Source organism: Cricetulus griseus, chromosome 3, assembly GCF_003668045.3.
Source record: "Cricetulus griseus strain 17A/GY chromosome 3, alternate assembly CriGri-PICRH-1.0, whole genome shotgun sequence".
Taxonomy (NCBI): domain Eukaryota; kingdom Metazoa; phylum Chordata; class Mammalia; order Rodentia; family Cricetidae; genus Cricetulus; species Cricetulus griseus.
In genome coordinates, this window is record NC_048596.1 from 166,911,559 (window position 1) to 166,926,265 (window position 14,707).

Consider the following 14,707-nt stretch of genomic DNA (forward strand, 5'->3'; position numbering starts at 1 on the left):
CCCTTGGGGATGGGCATTTCTGTGTGACTATCTTTGGGCAATAAGCAAATGAAGCAGATGAGTCAGTCATTGATTATGACTGAAGGATGTAGGCATGCCAGATTGGAGCATGCATATCCTTTAGGGTTTCTATTTTTAAAATTACCCTGAATTGATCCTTCCTTTCAACATCCTTAACTAGGAAATGGCTGTGGGCAGACTCTTCCTTTCCAGTTCTCAGGTTACTCACTTGGAGAATGAGAAGGTAGATCAGAAATTAGCTAAAGAATTCAAGTGTTGACTGACTCAGCTATTGATGTTATTTTCAACCTAACTGATGGATTATTAACATCCAATCAGTATAGAGCTCCATAAAAATAGGATCAGAATACTGTGTTTGCTATCACAGTAGGCAGTGAATTCCTGGCTTATAGCATGAAGAATGAGTGTTGTTTAGAAACTGACAAGATAAATATATTCTTGTATTACTGTCTTCATAGACCCAGAAATGATTCAATATCTCATTTCTTACATTCTTATGTTCAAAGACTAAATCATTTATGTGCCCCAAAAGCCAATTGAAGTAGGCACTGTCTTACAGAATAAACTACGGATATAAGAGAGAAAAAGCAAACACCCAGACATGATGAATGGAAGGATCTTAGTGAAATTGTGTGATGTTTAATTTTATTTGCCAACTTGATTAAGCCATGAGGTACCCAGATGTTTGGTCAATTCATAGCGGTTGTGAAATAATTCATGATTTGACAATTGAGTAACTATGAGGTACTTCTAAATAGCTTAAAATCTAGACAGACTCAAAAGAGAAAATTGATTTTTCTAATGTAGATGGGCTCTATCCAATCAGTTGAAGGGATAATGGCACCAGAAAGCTGAATAAGAGGGAGCTCCTTGTTGGGCAGTGGTGGTGCACACCTTTAATCCTAGCACTCAGGAGACAGAGCCAGTTGGACACACACACACACACACACACACACACACACACACACACACACACACACACACGGAACTCCTTGTGCCAGTGTGACATCAATGGGGACAAACCTTCACAGTTGGCTGGAGGCAGATTCTTGGTTCTTGATCCCGCTGGCTTCCAGATCAGAAAGCACTGCCACTTGATACCCTAAGTCTCAGGTCTTTGGACTCAGTTTGGCAATACACAACCTGTTCTCCTGTATCATTAGCTTGCTGACTGAAGATCTTCATAACAGCAGCCATTTCTTTAGTAAATATCTATCTATCTATCTATCTATCTATCTATCTATCTATCTATCTATCTGTCATCTATCATTCCATTCATCCACCCATCCACCCATCCATCCATCCATTCTTCCATCCTCTCTTGTCCTCCTGCTATGACTATAAAACCAACTCTGTACAGAAAGCTTATTTCCTTACTGATATTATTATCAGCTCTAATGGGAGGCTGAGAATTTCCATTCACTGGTTTGATAAATTATTTAACAATTTAGCATTTGATTAAGCAAAAATATTAAATTTAATTTAACTGAGCAACATAATTAAAACTGTTCAGATAAGTGTATATAAAATTCCCTTTTTGATTTATCAATTTCAAGCAATGAACACTCCACATACCAGATTATCACAGGTTGGATAATGTTAATATAAGTGGTAATTATATACTAATTATAGTAATACAACTTTACAAAAATTTGATGTTTTCTTTACTAAGCACATAAAAAAAATAGTTATTAGGCTGTGTAATCATGAGGACTGAGTTTAGTTCCCCAGTAGCCATGTAAAAAGCTGATTGTAACAGTAAATGCCTGTAACCCCAGCATTGGGGAGATGTACACAGGCAGACAGTTCCTTGGAGTTCACTGGACCAACAGTCTAGTCCATCAGTGAGCTTCAGGTTTAGTGAGAGACCATGTTAAAAAATAAGGCAAAGAGTTACGAAGGAAGATACCAGTGTCAGCCTTTGGTCTCTACATGTGCACACATACACAGAAAAAAAATATATATTTGCTTCATGGCGGCTGTAACAAACATGTTAGGCTCATGGTTTTGTTTTACTGAGTTCAGAATATGTAAAAGAGGAGTTAAAAAGAAGTATTGGATTTTTTTCAATAAAGCAAAATTCTTAGAAAAAAAAAAGTTCCAGGGAAGTTAATATAGAGGAAGAGAGAATGCTAAACCTTTTCATTTTATTTACATTTACTTTCCCCATCCTTGCTTTCCTCACTTTCACTGTAGTGATGGGGATCAAGGCTCTACCATTGAACTAAACCCACAGATCTTGTCTCTTTCTTTTCTGAAAAATGGTCACTATATATTTATTTATCGTGTATGTATGTATATGAGTGCACATGTGCCATGATGTGGGCATGGAGAGGACAACTTACAGGAGTCTGTTTTCTCCTTCCACCATGTAGGATCCAGGGATTGAGCACAGGTCTAAGGCTTGGAGACAAGTACTTCTACTCACTGGACCATCTTCACCAGCCCTTGCTTCTTTATGTAAGGTAGCTGGGCTTGACCTTGCACTTCTCACGCCTCATTCTTCTGAGTACTGAGAACTTAGGCATGTGCTACCTGCCTGGCACTATTTACAGGGAATCTTTCCCTCCCCTCTATGATAAAAATATACTCTCAAATGCAGGAAATCTCTCATGCATATTTTGAGATATAATTTTCTTTTCAACATTTCATTTGATATCCTACTCTTCAGCGATGTGATATAAAACAAAGAATTCTTGGCCATATTTAATCATTTTTCTGAATAGTTTTAGTTTTACAGTCAGAAGTGAAATAATTTTAACAGCTTGTCAATAGACATATTTAGATTTGAATATTTGATGAAGCTATGTAGGTAAGCTAGTATAGTCTCAATGCAATCTCACAGTTGTATTCTCTGAGACACAGATCTGCTTTAATGCATCTTTGTACATAGAAACTGAAGGGGAAGCAAGGAGCTCAGCTGGTTTTATCAAGAGCTAGACCATGGAACCAGTGTCAGGTGCTCTTTGAAAAATGTAATGCTTATACTCTGCAATCCACTTCATAATGCAAGTGTAAGCAGGAGCCGAGGAGGTGGCTCAGTTGGTTACATGTCTGCCATGCAAGCATGAGAACCTGAGTTTGATTCCTGGGTACAGCAGTGTGAGTCTATAATCCCAGCACTAGAACGATTGAGAAAATTTGCTCCCAGGGCATGCTGGGTGAATAGTCTGACCAAAGCATCAGGTTCAGCAAGAGACTCTGTCTCAAAAAATAAGGTAGTTACTAAGCAAGACCCCTGGTGTTGATCTCTGACCTCCACACAAAAGCACACATATGTACTTTCATATAAACATGTGTACATATATACATAAACATACAGAGAAAAACTGCATCAGTAAAACTGTCTTGTAGCAGACAAGTAAAATTTTTCCAGAACTATTTTTGCCTTATATTTCCATTTATGAAGTGATACACTGAAAATGACAGTCAGTCTTAGTTTTGAACACTGTGCTGGCATCGTGCTACTCACTTCTTTGGTATCCTCGGAGACAGAGCCTGGGACGATACAGTCATCACTGTCAGAAGTTGATCTGTCCTCATCTGTCAGAAGACACGAGGCAACACTACCAGGTCAGCCAATGTATTTACTGCACATGTCACAGGACAACACAAAAGAACAACAAGGCAACCAGGTCTATGACTTTTAGCTGCAAGTACATTTGCATGTACATTTTAGGAAAGACAAAAGCAGACTGAAAAATTCCCATGTTTAACTTTGGTAATCACAAAAGAAATTAAAATAATAATTATTATATTATAACATTAATGAAAACAATGCATAAGCTAATAGATATTACTTTTGTCTCTTACAATTTTTACATTTAGCTATTTGTGTGTATGTGTTTCATGGGTCACTACAAGTGTGGAGGTCAGAGGATAACTTGTGGGAGTCAGTCCTCCTCTTCTATTATGTGGGTCCAGGGAACCAAACTCAGGTTCTCAGGGTTGGTGCAAGCACCTTTTCCCACTGAGCGAGCCATCTCTCCAGTCCCTTCTTTTTTATCTTCACATCTGGACTTTTTTATGCTTCATAATTCCTCCAATTGTTAAAAACTTGCTATATTCAGCTTACTGTATTTTAAATCAGAAGCTGTTTTATAAATTTCATATATGCTGGTAGCAAACAAAACTGAAAACATTTGAGCTTTATAATGCCAAGTAGAGAACATGGTGAAGAACTAGCACAGCTGATGCATGCACAGGAAAGGTGGACTTCTCTTTTATAAAAAAACAAAACAAAAACCAAAAAACCCAGCAGCTAATTTAATGGATAAAACAACAAAGACGGAAGGAAGAACATTTTCTCAAGTGAAGCCATACTTGCATCATAATTTATATTATTTGTACAAGGATGGCATTAAGTAAATACTTGTAGGATATTCACAAAGTACAGGTTGGAAGATTAGCAAATCTTTGAATCTGCTGGACATATCAATTACATAGCTATTAAAAGTGTGGCAATGCAATACATGTGATAGAAAAGAAGAAGGTGGTGTGGTGGGGGTAGGGGAGGAGAAAGAAAGAAAGCAAGGTATAATGACATATAGGGATGAAAATACAACGAGGAAATCCATTACTTCATATATTTGCCTAAAAAGTTAGTAAAAACTTTGAACCTAGTTAACTACAGTTGAAAAAGTATCAATGAAATTGTGAACAGCAACAGAAATGGAATGTCCTAAATGCCCACTTTTTTCTCCCTTCATCCGTCACTGTGTGCTTGAAAGATCACATGCACATCTGCACTGACTAACCAGTCATCAGACTGTATATATCTATGCCAAGGTATGGCGTCACCCTCATGCCGTGCAGCAATCTTACAGGGCAGTACGCAGGAGCAGAACTATGCTGCAGCCGTGGTGCTCTGCTTCTGTAATGAAACGGAATCGAGATGAAGTCTCTCTGCACAGTACTTGATGGTACCCTCCACAAGTCTTTGTCCCTTTTTTACCTCAACAGTTAAGTTGTTGAAACTGTGTTACTAGGCCATGTGCAGCTGTAGCTACACAATGAGAGCTAGTCCTTTTCTATCCATGCAACTAATCATGAGACATAAGCTACCTACCAAGGCCAGATCCACTTAGTTTCTGTGGTCCTACAGTTGGGTCATCAATTATAGAAAGAATATATTTTTCCATTTCTCTCCCATGTGTTCTTTTAAGTTGCCATATGAATTTTCATGTATTTCATGAAAATATACTGGTACCTGCTAGAGTGTCTGGACAAGTAATGCATAAGAGGCCGTGGGGTGGCAAGTGGAGAATGGTGCTCACTCTCAGCTCCAATATGGCATCAGAGCTTCCATAATAGCCAAGCCCACACCTGCTATCACATAGTGGATATTTTCCAATGGCTTACACAAAACACTGTGTAAAAAAACACAATGTTACCTTACTTAAATTTTTTTAAAATTACAGCTGTATTGAGGTAAAAACACACATATATAATAAATGATACACATATTTAAACTATAAAATTTGTTATTTGACATTTAATTCTGTGAAACTACATTTCTAGCTTTCTAATTAAGATTACAAATATTGGCTGATAAGATTGGCTCAGTAGGTAAAGGTCCTTGTCACCAAGCCTGATGACCTGAGTTTGATACTTGGAACCGACATGGAAGGAGAGAACTAGCCCCCCAAAGTTGTTCTTTGACTTCCAAATGTGTATGTAGCATACATACATGTACACCCATATGCAAAATAAATACATGTTTTTAAAAAGTTAGTAGACCTAACGACACTCCAGTTTCCTCTGAATCTTTCTCCCTTGCTCCTATCCAGGCTTTCACAGGCTACTTACCTGCTTCCTGTCTATTCAGAATTAGTCCACCTTTACAACATTTTATATTAATGAATTGAGATGGTATGCTGTCTTTTTTAACATCATAATTCCTGATTTTAATTTCAAAAAGCCAAAGCCAAAGAATAATCCAATTGAGAATACTGAACCCAAAGAGAACATAAAGTGTCTAAGACTTAAACTGGTGGCAAGCTCAGCAATGACACTTGTATTCTATGTTGGAGCCCCAAGCTGACCTAACAAGGGAGACATAACAGCCAGAAGAGCATTCATCCCTCATCTTGTACTTGTGTAAAGAGTTGAGCATCATGAGGTGGACTTCATTACTGAAGGATGTGTTGTGGAAGACAGGCATGCTTCCACAGACAAGGCAAAGCAGACTCAGGTAAACAACAACACTTTAAACACAAAGTCACCTGGCTCTAGTTCTTCCGTTATTTCTGTTTCATCTTCAGAGGAAGCCACACTTTGTGATGCAAGCTGACCTTCAGATAGGAAAGAGATGTCATCTTCTTTTCCCTGTTGCATTTTCTCTATGTTTTCTTTGACCTCAGCCACACTGCTTTCCTGTGAAATGTGTAGAAGAGATATATATTGCTATATTTATTGTTGCTTGAGTTACATTTTATAGCATTCTTGTTGAAGCACTTGAATAATCAAATATATACATTTGAGACTTGAGTACACAGACATATATCTGGGCATACTGTCTCATGCCCATAATCCAGCACCCAGAGGCAGGAGGATCACAATGAGTTTGAGACCAGCATGGGCTGTATAAGAAGTGAGTTCCAAGCCTGTCTGGGCTATAAATGAGCTTCTGTCTCTAAACCACACCACCACCACCACTAGCAGCAGCATCACCACCCCTCCACCACCCCCACCATCATGAGCACCAGCAGCACCAGCACCACCATCCATCTCTACCCTCCACCTTTACCTTCAGCACTCAAACAACAAAACACACAGTCATATGCAGCATAGCTATTAAAGACTCATTAGAAAATAGTCACTTAGATTGTAGAAACAGATTAAAACACACAGGTTAATAAAAATCCATTACATTAAGAATGCAGGTTATACAAAGGGGTCCAGACCAGGCTGGTGAAATCCACAGAAACAGCTGACCTGAACATCGGGGAACTCTTGCTCCCCAGACTGATAGCTGGGAAACCAGCATGGGACTGAACCAGACCCCAGGAACATGGATTTCATTGAGGAAACCTCGGAAATCTACAGGACCTCCTGTAGTAGTTTAGTACTTATGCCTAGCATAGGTGTGGACCTTGGGAGCCCATTCCACATAGAGGAATACTCCCTGAGCCAAGACACACGGGGGTGGGCCTAGGCCCTATCCCAAAGGATATGATAGACTCTGATGACACCCCATGGAAGGCCTTACCATCCAGGGGGAGCAGAAAGGATGTGTGATAGGTAGGGTTTTAATTGGGAGGGGGTGGTAGGGGAGGACAGGAGGGAGAAGGGAACTGGGATTGTCATGTAAATCAATCTTGTTTCTAATTCAAATAAAAAAATCTGAAAAAAGAATGTAGGCTGTAAGTTAGCCTGGTGTGGTAGTGCATATCACATGGAGGAGGAGGCAGGAGGATATGGAATTCAAGGTCATCCACAGCTACACAATGAGTTTGAGATCAGCCTAACACATACAAAATCCTGTCTCAACAAAACTAAACAATATAAGATGTATTAGTCTCAAAATGACTTTTACATTGATTTTAGTTTACATGTTTATATATTTCCTGCCAGTGTATAGACAATTCTATCTGTTATATTTATCATTTTTAACATCTTTCTGTCATGAAGAAGTCATTCAAATATAGGAAAAATGCTATGATTTCCCAAAGCATGTCTAACACACATGATAAAGTCTTTTAAGTCCCAAAATAAACCTTTCAAAATAATTTTAATACAAAGGCATACCTTGGAAGTAAATGTACCAGCTGGCATACTAGTTACTGTTTCTGGTGTGTGTTCCATTTTTGGGGAATTGTCCTTTGTATCTTTAGGAGGAGGAGGCGAAGTCTTGAATTAATAGTAAAAAAAAAAAATGTATGTTATTTTGTATTCATTACAACAGTAGTTTTAGGCAGGTACATGCTGGACTATGTAAGATCAAGAAACAATATGAGAGAAGGGTGACAGAGTTAATACAACTTCTTTGTGTAACTGGGAGCAGAAGACTCAGCTGGAAAGACCTATAGGGTCAAGGAAGGGACCCATTTAAAGAACCCAGACTGGTACCCTAGCAAAGACATGCTGGGCTTACAGTCTCTTCTTGGGTCAGAAACGAAGAGCAGAGTCTACACTCTTTGGTATTTGCTATAGGAAATGGAACTGGTATTTGTAGTATTTATTACTTACAGGACTCAGGTGCGGCATGGCATCCACAAAAGAGACCTTTTTGTCCACAAGTGTTAAACGCTGTCTTGGTTTAGGTTTTGGTGCCTAAGATAAATGATACGTTAGACTATGATAATCATTATATTTTAGAGGAGGCTTCAACTAGTTTTTGGTAGAATTATTTGGCTATTAAGTTTATATACAAAGCTCTGTAATTGAAATAGAAAGCCACTTTTACTCACTACAACTGATGTAATACCCGAGGATGTTGGAGGTAGTTTCTGAACAACCTCTGGTTCTTCTCTGCAAATGAACTTTCCCAGGTCTTCGGTAGTTATTGATCCACTTGGTGGAAGGTAGGTGAATTTCCATTTCAATATAACTTGGATAGTCCCCGCAGAATGCTTTTCATTATCCATTAACTCAAATATCCCTGCAAATTGTGAAAATCATTTTCACCAATGCCAACACGAAGCCTTGTTATTCTAAGAACTACAGCAGAGGCCTGGGAACCCACAGGCCACTCAAGCCAGGGAAGCAGGTAGCCTAACTGTGGATCGTTAATTCTCCCACCAATCCTCCAAATCCAATTCCCAAGTCTTATCCTCAGCTCTGTAGCAGAACATTGACTGCAGTCTTCCCTTCCTTTCAGATCTATCTCCAATGATCACATAGATCTTTCCCTCCAACCTTCCTTCCCCTGGCTCATCCCATAATCCCAGCCTCCTAGAATGCCTGGCTCACAGGCCAGGGATAGAGAGGTAGGCTAACTGCAGATTTTCACTTCTCCTTCCTCTCCTCCAATTCCAGTTCCCCCTCTGCAGCTCTGTAGCAGACCACCTGCTGCAGCCTTGGTTCCCTCCCTGCTCCCATATACAGAACACACAAATCTTCCCCTTCAACCTTTCTTCACCCCACTCATTGCTTTATCCCAGCCCCCAGCTCCAGCAGGCACTTCCTGGAAACCTGCAGGCAAGTACTATCAGGAAAGCAGGTAGCCTAACTGTGGCTCTTCACCTTTCCCTTCTCTCCTCCTAATCCAATCCCCCAGTCTCACCTCCAACTCTGTAGCTGACTATCTGCTGTGGTCTCCCCTTCTCTGCACACCCATCTCCAACTGATCACGTAATCTCCTCTAACCTCCCCCTTCATCCTGCTATCCCCACCCCACCTCCAGCAGGCTTTTTCTGGGAACCCACCAGCCAAGCTTGACAGGGAAGCAAGGAGAACAGAAAAGCAGGAATGCAAGCTTCAGATCTCCTTTGTCCCTCTTTCCTGCACGTCCAATCCCTCAGTCTCATTCCCAGCTCTGGAGTGGACTACCTGCTGTGGCCTCTCCTCACTCTCTGCCCCCATTCATGGGGACAGAGCAGATCCTGGTGAATATCCTGCTTTCCTTTTTTTTGTGGATCCCAGAAGAATTTCTTACCAGTCACAACATGCTCCTCAGAACTACAGAGGGCAACAGAAACCAGGAACAAAACACCCATCCAACAAAGACAAGACAATATATCAGCACCTAAAATTAAAATAAACCCAGATGCCTAGATGCCAGTGTAAAAAGGCAATCAATAACAGCCAGGACAAAATGTTTCAACTAGAGCCTAGCAATGCTATCATAGTAGGCTCTGACTATTGCAATATACCTGAAACCTAGGACAAGGACCTTAAAATCGATTTTATGACTATGATAGAGGTCCTTAAAGGGGAAATGAATAAATCCCTTAAAGAAATCCATGAAAACACAGTGAAAGAAAAATGATTAAAATAGCTCAAGATCTAAAAGTAGAAACAAAATAAATAAATAAAAAACTCAAACTGAGGGAAATCTGGAAATGAAAAACTTAGGAACTTAAACAGACTCAGAGGCAATCCTCATTAACAGAACACAAGAGATGGACGAGACAATCTTAGGTATCGAAGACACGATAAAAGAAATGGATACCCCAGCCAAAGAAAATGTTAAATCTAAAAAGATCCTGCCACAAAACATACAGGAAATCTTTGATACCATGAAAAGACCAAATCTAAGAATAACAGAAATAGAGGAAGGAGAAGAAATCCAAGTCAAAGGCACAGAAAATATTTTCAACAAAATCCTATACGAAAATTTCCCTAACTTAAAGAAGGAGATGCCTATCAAAAGTAGAATAAGCATACAGAAAACAAATAGACTGAACTAGAAAAGAAAGTCCCTCCCCTTGGCACGTAATAATCAAAACTCTAAATGTACAGAACAAGGAAAGAATATTAAATATTAAAAGCTGGAAGGGAAAAAGACCAAATGACAAATAACAGTAGACCTATTAGAATTATACCTGACTTCTCAATGGAGGCTCTAAAAGCCAGAAGGGTCTGGACTGATGTGCTAAAGACTCTAAGAGACCACAAATGCCAGCCCAAACTACTATAACCAGCAAAACTTTCAATTACCATATATGAAAAAACGGCATTCTATGATAAAGCAAAATTTAAGCAATATCTATCTCCTAATTTGTAGAAGATTTCTCTAGCTAACTTAAAGAGGTCAAACAGATAAAAGAAAACAGGAAATAAGTAATCCCAGGCTAGAAGAGTCAAAAGAAGGGAAGCACATACATATTCACAACCACCACCACCACCACCACCACCACCACCACCACCACCACCACCACCACCACCACCACCACCAAAATAATAGGAATCAACAATCACTGGTCAATGGTATCTCTCAACATCAACAGTTCAAATTCCCCAATAAAAAGTCAGAGAGTAACAAAATTGATGCAAAAATAGGATCCATCCTTCTACTGCATCTTAACATCAAGGATAGACATGACTTCAGGGTTAAGGGTTTGAAAAAGATATTCTAAGCAAATTGACCTAAGAAACAAGCTGGTGTAGCTAGCAGTCTTAGTTAGGGTTTCTACTGATGCAACTAAACACCAAAAAGCAAGCAAGGGTTTATTTGGCTTACACTTCAGCATTGCTGTGCATCACATGAAGGAACAGGGCAGGATTCCAGAGGCAGCTGATGCAGAGGCCATGGAGGGGTGCTACTTACTGGCTTTCTTAGCCTGCTTTTGTATAGAACCCAGGACAACCAGCCCAGGGATGGTATTACTCACAGTGGACTGGGCCCTCTCCCATTGATCACTAATTGAGAACATGCCTTGCAGCTGGATCTCATGGAGGCATTTCCTCAACTGAGGCTCCCTCTTCTCTGATGACTCTATCTTGCGTCAAGTTGACACACAAAACCAGCCAGTACACTAGCTATTTTAATATCTGGCAAACTAGACTTAAATCCAAAATTAATCAGAAGAGATAGGGAAGGACACTATATACTCAACAAAGGAAAAAAAAATCTACCAAGAGGACATTGCAATTCTTAATATCTGTGTACCAAACACAAGGGAACCCAAGTTCATAAAAGAAACACTATTACATCTGAAGTCACATTTTGACCCTCACACTGATAATGGGAGACTTAAATACTCTACTCTCACCAAAAGACAAATCACCCAGGCAAAAACTAAACAGAAAAATGCTGGAGCTAACTGATGTCATAAGCCAAATGAGCCTAATAGATATTTACAGAGCATTTCACCCAAACATAAATGAAGGTACCTTCTTCTCAGCACTTCATGGAACTTTCTCCAAGACTGACCATACATTTGCACACAAAACCAAGTCTCAACAGATACAAGAAAGTTGAAATAACACCCTGTATCCTATCTGTTTACCATGGATTAAAATTGTGTATTATCAACAACAGAAACAACCAAAAACTTAGAAATTCATGGAAACTGAACAACTCAATACTGAATGAAAAACGGGTGACAGAACTGAAGAAATTAAAGACTTTCTAGAATTGATGAAAATGAATACACAACATACTCAAATTTATGGGATGTAAAGAAGTCAGTTTTAAGAGGCATATTCATAGCATTAAGTGCCTACATAAAAAACAAATCATAGAGATCTCATACTATTAATTTAATAGCATATCTGAAAGCTTTAAAACATTCCTAATGTTGTGACCCTTTAATGTAGTTCCTCATGTTGTGGTGACCCCCACCATAAAATTATTTCCAGTGCTACTTCCTAATTGTAATTTTTCTACTGTTATGAATCATAATGTAAATATCTGTGTTCTCTGATGGCCTTAAGTGACTTAGATGACCCCTATGAAAGGGCTGTTTGACCCTCCCAAGGGTCACGACCCATAGGTTGAGAACCACTGCTTTAGAACAAAAAGGAAAAAACCACAGGCATAAGGAGTAGACAGCAAAAATAATCAAACTCAGGGCTGAAATCAATAAAATAAAAATTTAAAAAATACAAAGAAGCAATGAGACAAAGAGTTGTTTTTATGAGGCCACAGTTACCATGATACCCAAACCACATAAAGAACCAACAAAGAAAGAGAATTACAGGCAGATTTCCCTTTTGAACATACATGCAAAGTTTCTCAATAAAATATTGGCAAACCAAATCCAAGAACACTTCAAAAAGATCATCCATCATAATCAAGTAGGCTTTACTCCAGAGATGCAGGTATGGTTCAACATATTGTGAATGGATAAATGTAGTCCACCATATAAAACAAACTGAAAAACAAAACAAAACAACAACAAACCCCTCCACATGATCATATCACCAGACGCAGAGAAAGCCTTTGACAAAAATCCCATGTCCCATCATAATAAAAATACTGGAGAGACCAAGGATACAAGGGACATACCGCAATACAACAAAGGCAATTTATAGCAAGCCCATAGCTAATAACAACTTAAATGGAGAGAAACTCCAAGCAATTCCACAAAACCCAGAAACAAGACAAGGTTGTTCACTCTCTCTATACTTATTCAATATACACTGAAGTTCTATTTTCAGCAATAAGATAACTGAAGGAGATCAAGGGGATACAAATTGGAAAGAAAGAAGTCAATGTATCTTTATTTGCAGATGTATGATAGTATATATAAGTTGTTAGTATTTGGGCATCTGTATTGACCTGTCCTTGGGGTCCTGACAGGATATACCCTCAGCTACAGCCACTAAGAGCACTACCTGTGCATATTCACTAAGTTCCCTTTTAAAATGGCCCAGCCCACCTCCCATTTCTCCCTCTCTCTTTTTTCTCCTCTCCTCTCCCCTCTCCCATTTCTCCTTCTTTTCCCCCTCCCCTTTCTCTGCCTCTCTCTCTTTCCTCTTCTGCTCCTGTCCCAGAGGCCAGTCTCCCCTCATCCCTCCCTTTCCTATTCCACCTTTCTAAATTACACCAAAAGTGACCCTAACAATTCCACTGGGAAACTCCTATTAGCTGATAAGCACTTTCAACAAAGTAGCTAGATACAAATTTAACTCACAAAAATCAGTAGACCCCCCCTATATACAAATGAGAAATGGACTGAAAGAAATCAGGGAATAGCTCCTTTCACAATAGTCTCAAATAATACAAAATATCTTGGAGCAATTCTAACTAAGCAAGTAAGAGGTTGTATAACATAAACTTTAAAGTATTCAATAAAGAAATTGGAAGATTTCAGAAAGTGAAAAGATCTCCCATGCTCATGGATTTATAAAGTATAAATGGCTATCCTACCAAAATCAAGCTACAGATTCAATGCAATCCCCATCAAAATTCTAACACAATTCTTCACAGAAATTGAAAAACAACTTCAGTTTCATATGGAAAGACACAAATGCAAAAGCCTAGGACAGCTAAAACAATATGGAATAATAAAAGAACTGCTGGAGGTATCAACATCCCAAATTTCAAGTTGTACTACAAAGATATAGTAATAAAGACAGCATTGTATTGGCACAAAAAACAGACATGTCAATCAATGGAATTGAATTGAAGACCCAGACATAAGTCCATACACCTATGATAGCTGATTTTTGACAAGAATCCAAAGAACCATACTGGGGAAAAGGCAGCATCTTGAGAAAATGAGGCTGGTTAAACTGGATGTCTGCATTTTGAATAAGGCAAATTAATCCACATTTTTCATGCTGCATAAAACTCAGCTCCAAATGGATCAAGGACCTCAATATAAGACTAGATACTCTGAATATGACAGAAGGGAAACTGGGGAATAGTTTTGAACTCACTGGCACAGGAAAAGACTTTCTGAACAGAACACTGATAGCACAGGCACTAAGAACCCAGATGTCCCTCAATTGAAGAATGGATAAAGAAAATGTGTTATGTTTACACAATGGGGTATTACTCAGCTGTTAGGAAAAAAATAAAATCATGAAATCTGCAGGCAAATGGATGGAATTATAAAAAAATCATCCTGGGTGAGGTAACCCAGACCCAGAAAGACAAACATGATAAGTACTCACTCATAAGTGGATATTAGCTGTTAAGTACAGGATAACCACATTACAATCCACAGACCCAGAGAAGTTAGATAAAGAGGAGAGGTTTAGGGAGACATGGATCTCCTTGGAAAGGGGAGATAGAATAGATTTTATGGATGGGCTGGGGGTGTGTGGGCATGGGAACAGGAGGGATCTGGTG

At 39.1% G+C, this 14,707-nt stretch overlaps 1 protein-coding gene across 3 annotated transcripts in view; it reads right to left on the bottom strand.

Annotated features, from left to right (window-relative positions):
• Positions 1–14,707, bottom strand: part of Rpgrip1l (RPGRIP1 like) — a 107,736-nt gene that overhangs the window by 29,145 nt on the left and 63,884 nt on the right. For all 3 annotated transcript variants that reach the window (XR_003483368.2, XM_027405585.2, XM_027405584.1), the window contains exons 18-22: positions 8,433–8,623; positions 8,212–8,295; positions 7,771–7,872; positions 6,246–6,396; positions 3,494–3,564 (exon numbers count right to left, since the gene is read on the bottom strand). Coding sequence is in view for 2 of the 3 variants with exons in the window: in XM_027405585.2 (XP_027261386.1) it covers positions 3,494–3,564; positions 6,246–6,396; positions 7,771–7,872; positions 8,212–8,295; positions 8,433–8,623 (599 nt within the window). In the remaining variant the exon portion in view is untranslated. The remainder of the gene's footprint in view (positions 1–3,493; positions 3,565–6,245; positions 6,397–7,770; positions 7,873–8,211; positions 8,296–8,432; positions 8,624–14,707) is intronic.